The following is a 16,616-nucleotide window of genomic DNA, read 5'->3' as shown; positions in this document are numbered from 1 at the left end:
GCGCGCATAAGCGAAAAATATAGCTCGCAATATCGACGATTTCGCCTGGCCGACGAAGACGTCGCTTTATAAAAGAATTATCGCACCGAATGCCACGTAGACGCTCGCACATGCTGAAGCTAAAGTTTCCAAACTCGAGGACACGCACCTCAGGCTCAGGTACTCGCGAGACTCGGCGGTCCGGCTATTGTAATGGCCGCGACGATTGGATCTACTACTGTGATCAAAAAGTATCCGAACTTTATTTTTTAAAAATCGCAGGTAAACTGTAAATCAAATCCGTTTGCTTTCTTAAGTTGGTACATATGTCCTTCACATTTGGTGAAAAAATCATGGCGCTCCTTCAGGCCGTTTGAAAGTGGCAGTTATTTATGTCAGTGAAGATTGTTGTGCACTAACTTTTGGAAATTTCAAAATCACCAAATGAACAAAAATCAGGGCACTATTGTAACAATATATTCTTGAGACGAAATAAAACAAGAAAGTCTAGTACCACTTTTTTCTTCCGACAAGTAGTTAGCGAGATATCGTAAGTTAAATAATGAAAAAGTTATCAAGTTTTCCTCCGATATCTAAAAAAATATTAGGCAAATAAAAAAATATTTTAGACAAAAGTTGTTCAAATTAATTGGTAGAAAAAAACAGTGTAATAAAAATAAGGGTCCCCATTTCTCAAAAAACGCAAGTTGACCTCCAAGTGACCTTGAAGGTCAAATGGCCAAGGTCAAATTCGAGGTCACCAACAAGTCCGTTTTTTACAACTTTTGTATTTAAAGTTTTTCATGAAAACTTAATCCTGCAAAGTTATCCGGGGGTTCCGGTATTTTTAAGATACCCTGTATGTGCGTTACAAACAATGGGGACTACTTTGAAGGAGACTATCAGAATTTTGACGATTGAATTGTAATTTTGATTTTTAAAAATAAAGTTCGGATACTTTTTGATCGCAGTGGTATAACGCCGCGCGCGCTACGCGGCCGGTAATTACCGCGCCGGGCCGAGTTCTTCAGCTCTTACGAAGTTTCGCGAAAACACCGGCGACTCAGCGCGCAATCCCTCTGTTTCTCTCGCCGGACTTTCGTTAATAGCCAGCAAAACTCACGAGACACAGGATGTGGGATCATCCGAGGAACGAGAGAAGGGGGACGACGACCTTGCGCGGCGGATCTCTGAAAAAAGTCGCGTCGCGGCTCAGGCAGCGAGACGCGGATTAAGCGGGATTCCGAAGCGAAGAGCTTACGGCTTTCGCGATGAGAACGCGCGGTGCGCGAAGCCGGGCTGTTTTTCGCTCGGTAACGAATACTCTAATTTCGCCGGCATGTAGAAAGCCATTCCGCCGTGATTCCGCCGGTGATGATGGAATACTGCGTTATCCGCGCAGAATACAGCCGCTGTTAATTACTTCCATCAATCGCGGGGAATTACTTCCATCAATCCCCGCGATCTCGGGAATCCGGGAGAGAGCTCGAAAATCCCGGGAGCGAGAGGGAGTCTCTTTTCCGCTTCCGCCGCGAGTCTGCGAGGGGGAGAGGATCGCGGTCTTTTCCAGCACGACAAATCAAGACTCCCGCCCGGGCGGGAAGCAACGTCCTACAAGCAACTCTACAAGTGTGATCGAACGTCGTCTGCCGTGAATGCCCGGAATGGAAGTCGGCAGAGCCGGCGCGCACGCGATATGCACGTGACTCGATGCGGAACACCGCCTTGCGCTTTGCGTGCAGATCGCTGCCTTTCATTTCCGAATCGGACGACTGAAACAGCTGCCGCGATCACTCGACTGATCCTGTCGCAATTTCCTAACGGACATCTCCTAACGAGTTTTCGCCCGCTCGGCGTGGCAAGCTGCTAATCCGATCGGTTAGACGGCCAAGCTCGAGCCTGTATTCTTATTAATCGTCCGTGAGATACACCTGCATAATGCCGCCGCTTGTTATACCCTGCTGTGACCGATCTGACGGCAGTTTCTGCGCGCGAGAAGCGGCGGCTAGCATGCAAATGAGCGTCGTTGCGTATCGCCCACGGCGCACTGCTTACGTGTCACACAGGTAAATTAGGTTTGATTGTTGAATATAATATATAAATTGATGTAACAACAACAATGTTGATCAACGTAGGCATTCAAAACACGTCTGGCCGTCGTGATCGGCGTATTCAGGCGTCAAGTCGTGTTCGAGTAAGAGAACCGGAGAAAAGGAGAGAAAGAAAGAGAGATCGATTTATCGGCGGATTATTTGAAAACTCAACGCCACTGTCGATTTTCGCTGACGAATCCCCCCGCAGCGCGAGGAATTCGATCAATTATAATCAGCGGGTGTCTCACGGCATTTTCGCCCGTCGTGGGCAAAAATCGCCGCAAATAACGATTAATGCCGACTAGAGCGGGCTAGACTGTTAAATTGGAAGAATGATACGCAGCCGTTGTCCCCAGCCTCGCGTTACTCTCAATATCGCGCGCGCGCGGCGAATAATTCAGAATTTTCAGAATGAATCCGGAGCGTGACGCGCGGCGCGACTTGCGTCGCACGCGCCACCACCCCTCTACGCTCATGCGCGAGGCCGCAGGGCCGAGAACGACGACGGCGTCATCCCTCCGGCAGAACGGGCAGAATCGAGTCGAGGAGTTGCCGCAAGTGGAAGATCAAACAGCGGGTCGATATAGTCGCGCGATCAATTCGGCGATTCGTGCCGTGCAGGCCAACCCCGTGAAATTCCCCGTCGACTTTGCGTCTCTCCGCCGAGCGTTCCCACCCCCGAGGAATCGCCCCGGCGGTCGCCGTCTCCGCCGCATCAATCGGCCGCCTCCGCCACTGCCCCGCCGCCTTGCTACGGCCCTGGCGTCAGCCTGGCGGCGGCCGCAACTCGGAGGCGCTCCTCGTCACTCACGATGGGATGAAGTTGCGGTTTCTACTGGCTCGCCTTATCGCCGCCACGCAAGCATTCGCGATTAACGCGCCGCACCGCGTGTCGTCGTCGCGCTTGTCGCCATCGTCGTCGTCGTCGTCGTCGTCGTCGTCGTCGTCGTCGTCGGTGTGACCGACCGCCGCCGCCGGGACGTTCGCGGAGAAGACACGACGAGCCGTGACACCTGGGACAGGCGTCTGCTCTCCGGAGGTGGGCGGTGGCAGGTTAGGTTCTCACGAAAGGTGAGTTCGACACCAGCACGGCCCCAGTCAGCCGCCTCCGGCGATGTCGATTAGCTTCCATCGCGCTTTAATTGATTTCCCGTTAGTCCCTAGGCGACAATAGCGTGCTATAATGTAGGCGACGATGGCTGGGGAGGGGCAAATTAGCGGACGTTTATCGGCGCTGAGCGACCTTGACTGGAGCGACTCCTTCTCCCTCCCTCTCTCTCTCTCTCTCTCTCTCTCTCTCTCTCTCTCTGTCTCTCTCTCGGTCTGTCTGTCTCTGTTTCTCCACCGGTGACAGGTGCCGCGTTGTTTACGTTGCGCTTTTTCTGCGGAGCGGCCCGCTCTCCTCGACGACGCGCCTTCGCGGCTTCCTTGTCGCGCTCTTTGTCCCCCGGGAGTATAAAGCGCGGTAGACTCGGCGTGTGGGTGACCCCTCTCTTGCTTGCGTCTAAAGGATAAGCTTGTCGTCTTTCACGCGGGGAAAAGGTGGTATGAATGAGGGAGTTAATTCAGCTAACTCGATGACTCGCGATGACTTTACTCGTCGACGTTGTTATTTTCGCGAAGGTTAGCTACGGGATATAATTGGACTTGAGCGTCACGCAGTGCGGCGCGTTACTCTCGTCTCTCTTCTTGAAAAGTGCATACAGCAACATATATAATATCAAATATGTACGCAGGAGGTAACGCGGGAAGGTAGGAGACTTGTTTATATATCGAAGAAACTTGCACGGCCAACGGGTCGTCGTTGAAATCGTCGGTCGAAATCGTTTCGAAAGAGTGTCGCCTCTGGAGATTATTTTCGGTTGATACAGACAAACACACTCCCCTTGCCCCTCCCCTCCCCCTCCCCCTCGTCGTCGCACAGGCGGCAGAGGGTGGCGTTGAAGCGGCGTCGAGAGAGAGAGAGAGAGAGAGAGAGAGAGAGAGAGAGAGAGAGAGAGGGAGAGGGAGAGAGAGAGAGAGAGAGATGACGGTGTCTTGTTGCCTCGACAGGGTAACGGCGGACGGCCGCGAAGCTGGCGGGCCTAACGAGCTGCGTGTCGACGATGATGGACGACGAGGAGCAGGAGGAGCTCCGTTGCACGGGCAGCGACGTCGAGATCGAGGAGTACACCGACACCGAGGAATCGCCATATGTCGCTTATCAGGCCGGCGATAAGCTGTTCGATACCGACCGCGAGAACTGGCAGAAGCTGCGCTTCCTAGCCAGCCTGGTGTCCGTCGCGGTATCAGTTACCGTCCTCGTTATCAGCTATCCGCTTTATCTCGAGAGCGTCGGCGCGGTCTCCAGCGCTTACACAGGTAGCTGACGACACGCGACAGCCGCTCGAGCTTGCGTCAGTTTGTCGCGGGGGCGAGGGGAGGAAGACGCGATTTACGTCGGCGTAATATCGAAATGATTCTGTAATTAAGCGCGACGAATTAAACGAATTAAGCGCGCGCTCTCTCTCTCGCCCACGCCGGAGAGTGTCGCGTCAGATTACGAGATTAGAGGGCATCAAACGTCACCCTTGCAAGAATATTTCACCCGTTTTTAGCCCTCAATAATCGGTTTTGATTGTAAATTTGAGTTGTAGAAAGCGTGCTTTCAACTCGGCGAGCCATGACATCGTTTTTAGGCCAGAAAGAGGCACTTTTGCTTAAACAGTGAGTGGTGAGGACGGATTGTCGAGTAGTAAAAACGAGTATATCCGACGCCATAAAGTATATTTTTAAGCAGATCGCCCGTCTTTGACACTCTTTTTTTCAGCCGCGAGTTCAACAGCAGCGTTAACACGTACATTTTTGCTCAGTTTATTTCAATGTCTTGAGTAAAAGAGGTACGCAGTAGGTAACGCGTGCAGTCACTCATCAGTTGAAAAAAGAGTGTTAAAGACGGACAATCTGCTTAAAAATACTCATGCCTACTCGCGTATACTCGTCATAATTTTTCGCTCTATACGCTGCGCAGGCTTGAGAGTGCAAGAAACGGATGTAAAAATGAAGAAGGCACGGGTAGAAAAGGGGTTAAAAACGGGCCAAAAGCGGGCGATATGAGGTGAGAAAAACGGTGAAATACTTTTGTAAGGGCAAGTCCCACGCGACATCGGCGAGGCGATCGGCGCAGCGCGCGAGAATCGTCGTCCATCGTGATTGCAAACGATTTATTTATATCCGTGAGGGTGTTCTCGCGGCGCCATATGCCGCGCTATGCCTACGCTACCGCGCGCTCTCGTCATTTCCAAAATTACCTGCGCGCGTTGACACGTCGAACGTCCGGCGGTTGGAGGATCGCGTGATGCAACCGCTTCGCAAGATTGCGCTGACGCTGTTATTGCCTGAAACGCATAGAGCGGACGTTTGTCCGTTGGAGACAAGTACGAGTCATTCTATCAGTACAGCCAGTCGGATGATTGGAATTTCGAATCTGCGACTTGCGAGATGCAATTGGAGCGAACTGATCTCTCTTGGTCGCTCGATTATCCCCGCGATGCGACGCCGTCGCGAAAAACTTTCTTTCCTTCCCCAACACCCCCGTGCAACTCGCGACGACTCAGCTTCTGCGGCCGAGCCTCTCAGCGGTAGGTAGAGCCTCTCTCGTGATGATTGTCGCAGGACTCCTCTTCACTGCCCTGTGCTCCGCCTGCATTCTGGGGATGGTGTACTTCGTCGTGGACAGGGTGTCGCCGCCGCCGCCGCTGATCCCGAACAGCATGCGAGTCAAGATACCCTGCGACGACCTGCTCAAAATAGGCTTCCTCTACGCTATTTCGGGGGTCTTCGTTACCTTGTCTCTCGACCGTAACAGGGTACTGTGCCACTTGCAAGACCCGATAAAAGGCATCACCCTCGTCTTCTCCCTCGTCTACTACTTCTTCTTTTGCCGGAAAAGTGAGTGCCTCTTGACACGATTTCGAATGTGTGTACATTTGTGTGTGTGTGTATGTGTGAGCTCGGGGTAATTGTTACGAATTCGCAAGACACATAGACTAGCTAGCTCGTGTGCTCGTTGGATGTTAATCGGTAATGAAATGACCCTGTCGGGAGCTTTCAGGACCGACCAACCTTTCCTAAGCTGTCGCGCGCACATTCATGCGCGATGTGTGTGTTTCTCTCTGGAATGTTTTAGTGATGAGCTTGCAGCGAATTTTCTCGAGCACGACTATAATAGTGGGTCTGTTCATAAGCGTCGATTATGGTCTCTGCGACGAGTTCCGCTGTCGAGGAAGGGAGGTGTCCTCGCACACAACAGCCGCCATGAGGGGATCCTGGGGCATCCGGGCGCTCTGGACTTTCGTTTACGTGGGCGGTCTCGCCGCTTTCGCCATGTTCTTCACCATGCTCGAGCGACATTACACCACCGCGGTAATTCAGCCCGACTGACTTCTTTCTTCTTCGCTCCCTTCCGGGGCAAAATCGTCAAATTCGCGGAGTTTGTCGAGCGTGAGATCCTCAGGGAGAGATCCGAGTCCTTAGCGAATTCTTGTTTGTTATTCGCCGGGCGTTTCTCTCTTTCTCCGCGGGATCCGTTGGACGATTTAGTCCTTTCGTTCGACGAGTAGGTTTCTTCTTTTTTTTCTTCATCCTAGACAAGCGGCTGTCTCTTTGATTCTCCGGACGATCGGACTCGCCGGCGCGAGTGACGTTTTGCGACTTCCCTTTTGCCTGTTCTCGTTTCAGCAACAGAACGTATGCCAGATGCTGACGACCCAGCACAACAATTCTTTCCTCTACACGGTGTCTCGCTTGGTGTCCTCCCGCGACATTCGACGCCGCGGCTCCGAGGAGGAGGGCGGCCGGCTCCTCCATGTGACTGACCCCGACCCGACGATCAAGCCGAAGACTTACCCGAAGCCGCCGGTTCTGCAAACTCTCTTTTACATACACCTGATCGCTTTCTTCGCAATCTTGGCGGTCTGCTGGCTCGACACGGTGCCCGGCTTCGGTAGGGTGAGTGTCTCGAGAGAGAGAGAGAAGGAGAGAAAAAAGGTTGCCATTTACGCGCGATTACCGACGACAAGTGAATCTTCAAGAGCCTGTTAACGTCCCCTAGCCCCTTAAGATAACTCGAGAAAAGAATACTCGACACACGGCGACAGCGTCCGCTTCACTTAAGGTCAGGTGGTCTCTTTGAACGATGTTGCAGGGTTTGTCGCCCGTAGAACTGTACCGTACAGTCGAACACGGGGTGATGTGCCACTTTAAGGGTAGCAAGCTGTGCTCGAACGTGTCCGGCCACGGATGGATGTTTCTACTCGCTTACGTCGTCTTCTCGATCTCCATGCTCAACTTCCTGTCGTTGTGCGAGAGCGCGGTGTTCAGCGTGGCGGTCGCGACCGTGTCGCTGCCGTTATCCGGTATCTGGTGGAGTATCTACAAGATGGACGTCGGTTTACACGGCGGTAAATATGCACAGAGCCGATGAAATATGGCCGCGGCACGGCTTCTCTACACGGAGACTCGCCCCGCGGAATTCCGATGAGGCGAGAGTTGCAAACTCTGCAAGTAACGTTTCGAAGATTAACACGAAGTTTGATCAAAAGTAACGAGAATTTTTTATTTTCTCGGAAAGTACTCAGCTGCCTGAAAATTGACACGTATGTCACTAGGTAGTGCTAGCAACACGCAAAAAAAAAAAAAAGAGAATCAACTGAATAGACAAGATACAGCGCGCGCAATTCCCAAATTCTCGTTACTTTTTGATCAAACCTCGTATGCGCTCGCCCGTCGTAATTCCAGCAAGGCAAAGGCGCTTTCGAGAAGGGAAACAAACGTCAAACCCGAAACAGGTTCCATCTCCTGGTCGCCGTCAGTGACGGGCGAGCTGATCTGCGCCCTGCTCGGTCTTCCAGTTGTCCTGCTCGGGCTCGGGCTGCTCGTCAGATCGCACTTCCGGGACACCCAGCTACCCTACCAGACGATTCAGTCGCCCGACATTCAGCGCGAGCCATGCCACAGATGAATCTCCTCTTCCTAGCAGGTGACTCTACCGCGTGGTGAGCTTCAAGCCCCATGAGCGGTGATCCACGGAAATGAATTCCCGGTCGACTCGACGGAACGACTCCCGTCCGTCGCCCGTCGAGCCGACCGGTGCCACGAACGACTCGACTCGACGAAATTCACCGAGCCGGATTAACGATGTTATTGTTGTTGCAATTGACAGATATATTTTGTCGACGTTTCCAGACTACACCGACGTTCTTCCTTCGGTCGCGGGGACGAGGTCCTCGATTCGCTTACGTTTCGCAATTTGTCGCGCGCGTCCGTACAATTCCTCTTCCCCTACGCGAATTCACGGTACGCGCGCGCGCGCGCTGTGATAAGAAAAAGCGCCGATATCGGTAAAACTCGCTCGCCCTCCGTAGGGTAACACGGTAGGAAGGAAGGAGAAAGAAGAAGAATGCGCGGAGAAGGAAGGAGAGAGAGAGAGAGAGAGAGAGAGAGAGAGAGAGAGAGAGAGAGAGAGAGAGAGAGAGAGAGAGAGAGAGAGAGAGAGAGAGAGAGAGAGAGAGAGAGAGAGAGAGAGAGAGAGAGAGAGAGCGCGATTAATGTTTCCTATGTATTTGCCGAACATGAACACATGTCGCGCTACACACACACACACACACACACACACACACACAACGTTATAGCCAATTTATATTTTATTTTGATAACGAGATGTTTTATATATTTTCGAGCAAGTTCAAATTACACGTGTTGAGGACTGGGGTAGCAAATTAACGATTAAAAACCGCGGAAAGTACTTTTTTAGCTGCGAGCAGCCGCGTGCACAGCGAGAACCGCGAGGAGCGGTCGGCGATGGACATTCCGCTCGTTGACAGAATCACCGCGCTCGCGCTGCATTTCCTCGCCGCGAGGCGATCTAGGAGAGGTCCGATAAAGTAGCATTACTGAACCAACCGAGTATGCCACGCTAAGCGCCCGTGAGAGGCCACGCAATGTGTAAAATAAGAAACTTCCTATCGAGAACGTTTCCACTCGCGTGTCGCTTTTATACACGAGGCGGCTCTCCTCCGCGTGGAGGTTCCTGTGCATGCGGATTAGACGATTAGTAGGGTACTTCGCCAAAAACAAAGAGAAGAAATGAGAAAGGAAGAGAGAGAGAGAGAGAGAGAGAGTCAGTATTACCTGCTGCAAAGTTCGCAGTCTCCACGTTGATACTAATAAGCAAGTGACTGAGATAGGTGCGCACGCGTTATATATGTGTAAACTCTCGAAAGAGCGTTCCACTAACGTTAGACATTACTAGTTTCGTAAACTTGAGCGCACAAACTGTCTCAAACTAGTTGCGTCCCGGTGGTTAGCAGCGCGCTCACGCCCGCGCACGCGAGAGCGCGCGAAACTCCGCTCGCGCGCGCGGCGGGCGAGAGTTCGCAGGTGACGTTAACCGACCGCTTACGCGCCGTTAGCAAAATCGCCGTGTCAAGCCGTGTCTTCCTCCCGCAATCGGAGTGCCAATTACGCGCGATTGCGCGATCCGCGTGTCGCCGTGTGCGCGCGCGCGCGAATTCCTTCTCCCGCGCTTGCATCTTTCGCACGCGCGAATTTCGCGCGCGCGGCTTCAGAATCGTCGCGTCGCGTCGCAGAGTTTTGCCTCTGCCATCGCGCGCGCACGCGCTGTTGTCCTGATCATCGTGACGTCTCTCTCCCGAAGATGTCCCGCCGATTTGCTCGGCTTCCGTTTTACTGTTTTCTTACTTTCCATCGAGCCACCACACGCATCATAAAATCGCATTCGTCTTCGCTGTCGTCTTCGTGTTCGCGAGTTCTCTCTCGAGTCCGCCGGCTTCTTTTTCCATTTCCGCACTGTCGTCCTTCGCGCACTCATCCTGCGGTATCTACGGTTACGTCGATGCCTCTTCTCGAACGTAAAACGTCCACGTGTGTAAGTCCTTCTCTGAAATTCCTTCGCAATTCTGCTTCCGTCGCCGTTTGACGGCGCGCGGCCGTTCGCCAGTTGTCTGTCGAGCCTCTGTCGAATTCTTCGTCGACTCTTGACTCTAACTTTGAACTTCTCCTTCTCCCCGGCATGAAAATGCTACACAATCAAACTTCTCTGAAGAAAAAGAAAAAAAAAAGCAAGAAGAAGAAGAAGAAGAAGAAACAAAGAAACGGAAAATCAAAAGTTCAAAAGCGGCTCAGAGTGATCTCAGAACGAACGAAAAGAATACAATTCGTGCCAAACTCGCGAGTCCCGAGCGACTCGACTTAAGCTAAGTATTTAAGCGTTTGCATAGCGGTCGCGTTACTACTTGAGAATAATAATAATAATAATAATAATAATAATAATAATAATAACGATAATAATAACTCTAGCGATAACGTGTAAGTGTCGTTATTTATGTCATGTGTCGGACCGACGCGCGGCGTAGTTTCGTTGACAGCGATCACGAGTTCAGGCTGTAAGTTAATTAGACCGTAAGACCGAGGAGGAGAGATGTTAACTTGTTGGAAGTGTGTCGTCAATCGTATTCTATCGGCGGCGAAGAGGAAACGAGGAGGAAGCTATACGTCCACATTTTTTACAATAGCGGTGAGTAGCGCGCGCGCGCGAGAAGCGAAATTCCAAGGGAAAGTAATTAACGCGGCTGACTGAGTGCAACGATAATAAAACTAGCACTAGCCACCTCTCCTGTTGCAGTCAGTAGCTTCGCCGATGTGAGTCGACTAGCGCTGAATGTCGTAGCCATAGTATATAGCCTCCGTAAACCAGATTGAATATATTCGTGCTGTGTCTAGCGTAAAAAGTAATCGAGACGATTGAGAGCTCGGGTGCGAGAGGAAGCGACGATTCGCGAGAAGCCACTTCCGTGGGAAGCGAAAAGTCCCAGCCACATCGATGTCTCTTTCTTCAGCGTGCCGCGCGCGACGCGACGTGTCCGACTCTCGGGCATTCGATCAAAGGTGTCTTCCGTGCTTCATTCTCGCCGTACAAGTGTCTCCTTGCCGAATCCGAAAGCAATAACTAGCGAGTGTGATCCTCCCGCGAGATTTCGGCTCCGCCGTCGCTCCGCATCGTGCCGAAGTGCTCTCAATTCTGAACCCGTGTACCCGAGAGGACGAGCTCTCTTCCCGCGTATACTCTCTATAGATACATACGTCTGTCTGTTAACTCCACGAGAGATATGAATATGCGATACGTGTAGCGCGCAGAGATATAATAATTTATATAGGGGTGCCAATATTATACATATACACACACACACACACACACACACAATAAATATACGCGCAGCGTAATTATCTGTACTACGAGGTACACGTACGAGGAAAACAGTTGAGGAGAAGAAATTGAAGCGCGATTTGAAACATAGCCAGGGGCTCTTTGGCACGTTCTCTTCAAAAAGCGCTGAATTCACTACACTCTCTTGGCGGCTGGTCGCAATTCAACACTCGACACGCAATAACCACCGACAACTTCGTTGCCAGGATTTCGTGCGAAAGTACGCTCAATCAATCTCGCGATAGACACTAGAATCTCAATTTTTAACATTTACTTCGTTGTGCACGCGCACGTGAGAATCTGTCGCGTCAACTTCGCCCGCGGCTGCGCTGCGTCGCGCGCAGAACGTCACCGCGAATCGCTAAATCCGGTGAGTATGCATTGTCGCCGAGAAAAGTGTGTCGGAATTTCGAAAGTGGGACAATTTTCTCCAAGAAGCCACCGAGACGATCCGCCGAAGTGCAACTGCACCGAAATATCGGAGTCGTCTCGTTGAACAGCGATTTGAAAGAATGATGACTCAAATGAGCAAATTTTAATACACGGGTAGATTTTAACGCGGCCCCCCGTACGTACTGTTTCCGGAATATAATAATCCGTCCTCGGGACAAGATTGTATCACGCATTTGCGAGAAAAAAGATTGCCCCACTCTCCGGATCTCGAAATTCGGACTTTTCTCGAGACAATTCGCGCGCACCGCCAATTGATCTCGATGTAAAGCGTCGCGCGAGGCGCTACTAAAGTGGATTAAGTATTGTACAGGAGGAAGGTCCTCGCTGGCGACTCTCGCAGAACGAGCGGACTCGTGTTACGTTCCCTTCAGATCTCGACGCTTTATGATAACTTTACTAAATATTGTATACACACACTGGGTGTCTTCCCGTAATTAAAGTAGAACAGCGCGCCGAATCGCCCGGTCGCGGCTCTTCCGCGTGCGTTCCGCGCCGCGCCCGATCGTAGCATATTGTCGATAGTTCGTCGGGAGATGAGTATCGTAAGCAATAGACTTAACAAAAGCGAGAGGAAAACTCAGCAAAGGAGTCATTCCCGCACGCTGATTCCGTCGCCGTGCTGTCGTGAACACGTCAATATCCGCGCAGAACCGCGGAAGAGCTATACATTATAATTGTTCGTAATGACTGTTACATTATATATCGTCTTCAGTGGCTTTGTTGAAGTACCTTTAGGCGTGATCGCGCGGTAAGTTACGAACGAAGTCGAGATGTCGCGAATTATCGCCCGATGTCTCGATCGTCCTGGAGCCAGCCGAGAGAAGGACGCGAATGCCCGACGTTGCATAATTTTGTGCAAGGGATGATACACTTGGGAGCGGGGGTGCAGTTTCGCTCAAAATCGTGACGCCGTCTCCACGCATCACCGTCGTGAGCGTTTCCGCGGTCGTGGCAATGATATATTAAATATATTAATATATATATATATATACTTGTACAAAAAATCTTTAACTTGTGTTCACCCTCCCGTCTCTTTCTCTTTCTCTCTCTCTCTCTCCCTCTAATGTATTCCTTGTTTGTAACTACGTCGCTTTAAGACAGACTAGCATCAGATCAATTAATGCTCGCTTCTTTCCTGTTATGGCCGGTAATTACATCATATATTCTTTTTATACAATATCTGACACAAACAATATGATGTACCATTTATCATATAATATTGTATAATATTATATACTATGCAAAAAAAATTAACCTCACGCACGGCACGGAGGTATTGAGCCGCTTCTTTCTCGGAACAATAAAAGAGGTAATTTTGCAACATCGCCGAATGTGATTCTCCGTACGTAAGATTCGGACATCGTTTCAAAGCTTGCGGGCGACCAACTTGACCGTCTGGTTCTCCTGGCCTATCCTGTCCGACATTCTCTTGCCGCCGCGCACGTAATCCTCGTAACGCGCCTCATACAGGATCTCGAAGTTCAGCTTCTCCGTGATACGCTGGCTGTACGTGGACGCGACAGCGGCGAAAACCACCTCCGGTCGCAAGTGCTTGTTGGTGATCTCGCTGCCGATGCAAATCTGCTTCAGCTTCCTCGCGCGCAATCCCCGCGCGAGCTCGATGCTCATGTCCGCGATCTGTCCGCCGATCCCGCGGCCTCGATATCGCGGATCCGTGCCCATGTAGAAAATTTCCATCGCGCCGCGCGCGTTGTACTTCTGGAAGATGTCCACGCGCGACTCCACCTGATAACGGGAGTTGCACGATTCTTGGTAAGCGATAAGACTGTTGACGTTTACCGTAAAAGTTGCCTTCTAATTGGACGACTATGAGTCAATTTATAACGCGATTATCCAACCTGCATCCGCTTTCGGCACGTTCTACGCTGAGAGAACAAACATTTAAGAAATAAAAGATCTATCTCCAGTTATTAACAACTTATCTACTCCGGCAAATATACTTATCTTTTTCTTGGTAAAACGTTTTCGTCAAATGAAAAAATATACATTTCCTCGAAGCTGTAATTTTCTTCATGGAAAAGCAATTGTTTACTCTTCATAAATAAGAGGGTTTAAATTTACTCTTTTTTTAGACTTTATTTGTTTAGGTTTTATTAATAAATACGTGTTGTAAACGGTGCTTGAAAAGAGATATTTTTGTGATTTTTAAATATTTTTTTCTCTCAGTGTAAGAATTTTTAATTTTCAGCTCCGCGTGGAATCGCGGAACTGAAAATTTTTCCAATCTCCTCCAGGTCGTCAAGACACTTGATGAATGCAAATAATATCGTGGTAAAACCACGGCGAGAAATAAATCGATAGGGTAATATGAAGTGTAAGGGCCTGCGATATACGGAAAGTCACATTTTACACGATACGCGAACGCGATGCCCTACAAACGCGAGTCTACGGGAAAGACTCGCGGAGATTAATTTATAACGCGCGCGTGTAGCTCGTGATAGCGACGAAATTTATCGTTGTTTGCGAGGGATTTTCAACATTGCAAGGTAAACTAGAGCGCTTCTATTAAGGCCGTTGATTGCAGCGGTTCAAGTAACGAACTCACGTCACCCAGAAAATCAATAAGATCCCGGCACGGCCGATGCTCGACGTTGTTCTTTACGAAAGCCTCGAAGGGATCCGTCTCTCCCGGCTTAGGAGGCGCCTGGAAACACACGCGTGAAATCGTGCGTGAAATAACAATCGGCGAGTGTGACGTTCCGTTAAACCCGGCCGCGTCGCGTTCATTCGACAATACGTGCGACAACGTTACAAAGCAACGGCAAATAAACGATAATACGTAAGCAGTCTGAAAAGTTCTCGACCTGACACATACATGGCATTAGAAACTGTCAAACTACAATTGTATTGGAAAGTGGCTGATCCCTGATATAAACCCATGTAAAATTTTATTCGATCTGTCAAGTCGACATTCGAGTGATAGCACCAGTTGAAAAAGCTTTGTGCAAGATGGGTGCCGCATTTGCTAACAATTGACCAAAAACGCATTCGAATGCGTATTTCTCAAGCGTGTGTTTGGCACATTTTAATCGTTTTAAGCAAAACGGAAAATGGATTTCAAGCGTCGTTTCATAACTGTTGATGAAACTTGAATCCACCGCTGTACACCAGAGCGAAAAGAACCTTCCGGAATCACACTTTAACGATGGTATTGAATTAATGGAAAGACGTTGGAACAAATGTATTGAAGTTTCAGGAGATTATATTGAAAAATAAGACATATTTCGCGGCAAAATCAATTTTCTTCCATCGTTAGGCCGAGAACTTTTCAGACTGCCCTCGTAGTACGATAATCCCTTGCTCGAAAGCGATACGACGTCCGTAATAAAACGGACGAGCAGCGCCGAAAATCGCGATTGCTCGCGAAACGGACAGATACAGCCCACTTGTAGATACAAAAAAAGAAGCGAATCGAAAAAGCGCGTCGACGGACGCGCGAAAAATGCGATATGAATCGCGCGGCGATAGCTTCGCCGGTCTACGTCGAAGATAAAACATCCGTGCAAAAGAATAGCACGCGCTATCGCGAACGGAGAACCATCGACAGCTCGATAACAACAACGTGCGTCGCCGTCCCGATCCCGAGCGCGCGAAGCAGCTGCCGAGCGAGAGCGCGCGCGGCGCCGGTTTCCGCCGATTTCCGGGGACGCAGCACTATACTTGCGCACAACTTGTTGAACGCCACCGCGACCACACGGTCCGATCGATCGACCGCGATCACCGTGCAGCCGTCCTTGGCGACCTCCCTGAACACGAGCTTCATCTCCTCGGCCGCACCGGGCACCTCGTACATGCCCATGCCGATCGCGATGCACTCGTGGTGCATCGACAGCTGCTGCACGGCGAGCGCCTCCTCGAGCCGGTCCTTACTGAGGATCCTGTACTCGATGGCGCCGGTGGGGTCGTTGCCGAGGCAGACGGGCATAGCGAGTCCGGGCCGTCTGAAAGAAAGGCTGCAATTGCTATAGCTGATCGATACACACGCACAAGTTTACGCTCGCGGCGTCTTGCGCATCGCGTCCCGGCTTTCTCGTAATGCCGCCGCGTGCCGTCGAGAACGGCGGATGCGAGCCAAGTCGTGACTCCCGGGGCTCCCGGGGTTCCCGGGGGCGAATTCGCTCGGCCGCGCACACGCTCGAGCGCGTGTCCCGGTCAGCTTGATCGCGAGCGACTGCGGCTTCTTTCTTCGTTTTTCGCAATCGACGTTTTGCACCCCGCTTCGCGGAAGCCCGACGAGCGCGCGGATGAGACGGAGGCTCACTTGGATGCACCGTCCGTATCGCGAAGTGTATCGCGCGCGCGCTCTCTCTCTCTCGTCGAGTCGATTCACGAGCGATATCTCGGCGCGCAGGTTGCGCCCACGCTATCTTTATACGCGCGGAATTGCCGGGACACGCAAAAATTGCATCGCGATTGCAGCCGTCCTCATTGTACACGTAACCGTTTGATTGCCGAAGAACGCCAGTCGCACCAAAGCGACGCGATGCTTGATAAGTCACGTACGCGGTACGCGCTATTTCGCGAGAGAGACCGTCCTCTCGGCTCTCATACGTGGTGCAAATTCGCGGACGGATTTGCAGTCTTGTCTTGTGGTATCTCGGCGAGCTCCGCCGCGAGAATTCACGCCGACGGGTGTCTTGGAGAGATTCTCGGGGATAAGCGCGAGTGGAGCCGCGAAATTCACACAGTCGCTGAAATACCAGCACTCTTTTTATTTTTATTCAACTTTGACAAACGATCGACGTCCTGTCTGTCGTCGTGTCTACATCCAACACCGCATAATTCCGCAAAGCGTATCACCGAGT

The 16,616-nt window shown here is 51.0% G+C and overlaps 2 protein-coding genes across 4 annotated transcripts; one reads left to right on the top strand and one right to left on the bottom strand.

Moving 5' to 3' along the window:
• Window positions 1-2,628: 2,628 nt before the first annotated feature.
• Window positions 2,629-8,546, top strand: LOC105191423 (uncharacterized). The gene is made up of 7 exons (XM_025297171.1): window positions 2,629-3,143; window positions 4,125-4,433; window positions 5,727-6,002; window positions 6,241-6,476; window positions 6,792-7,061; window positions 7,258-7,513; window positions 7,901-8,546. Exons 2-7 carry the CDS (start codon window positions 4,178-4,180, stop codon window positions 8,071-8,073), a joined length of 1,467 nt encoding a protein of 488 aa, XP_025152956.1. The 5' UTR covers window positions 2,629-3,143; window positions 4,125-4,177; the 3' UTR covers window positions 8,074-8,546.
• Window positions 8,547-12,634: 4,088 nt separating this feature from the next.
• Window positions 12,635-16,269, bottom strand: LOC105191422 (uncharacterized). 3 transcript variants are annotated; one of them, XM_025297194.1, is made up of 4 exons: window positions 16,253-16,269; window positions 15,476-15,752; window positions 14,357-14,455; window positions 12,635-13,536 (listed from the first exon to the last, which is right to left on the bottom strand). In XM_025297194.1, the coding sequence occupies exons 2-4, from the start codon at window positions 15,734-15,736 to the stop codon at window positions 13,156-13,158; spliced, it is 741 nt and encodes a 246-aa protein (XP_025152979.1). In that variant the 5' UTR covers window positions 15,737-15,752; window positions 16,253-16,269; the 3' UTR covers window positions 12,635-13,155. The 3 variants fall into 3 exon arrangements, with proteins under 3 accessions (XP_025152979.1, XP_025152978.1, XP_011153109.1); XM_025297193.1 differs by lacking the exon at window positions 16,253-16,269 and adding an exon at window positions 16,073-16,152; XM_011154807.2 differs by lacking the exon at window positions 16,253-16,269 and having other exon boundaries at window positions 15,476-16,151.
• Between the last annotated feature and the right edge of the window lie 347 nt (window positions 16,270-16,616).

Source organism: Harpegnathos saltator, unplaced genomic scaffold (assembly GCF_003227715.2).
Source record: "Harpegnathos saltator strain DR-91 unplaced genomic scaffold, Hsal_v8.6 scaffold171, whole genome shotgun sequence".
Taxonomy (NCBI): Eukaryota; Metazoa; Arthropoda; class Insecta; order Hymenoptera; family Formicidae; genus Harpegnathos; species Harpegnathos saltator.
Note: the sequence above shows the minus strand (reverse complement) of the source record. Positions and strands in the feature narration are given on the sequence as shown.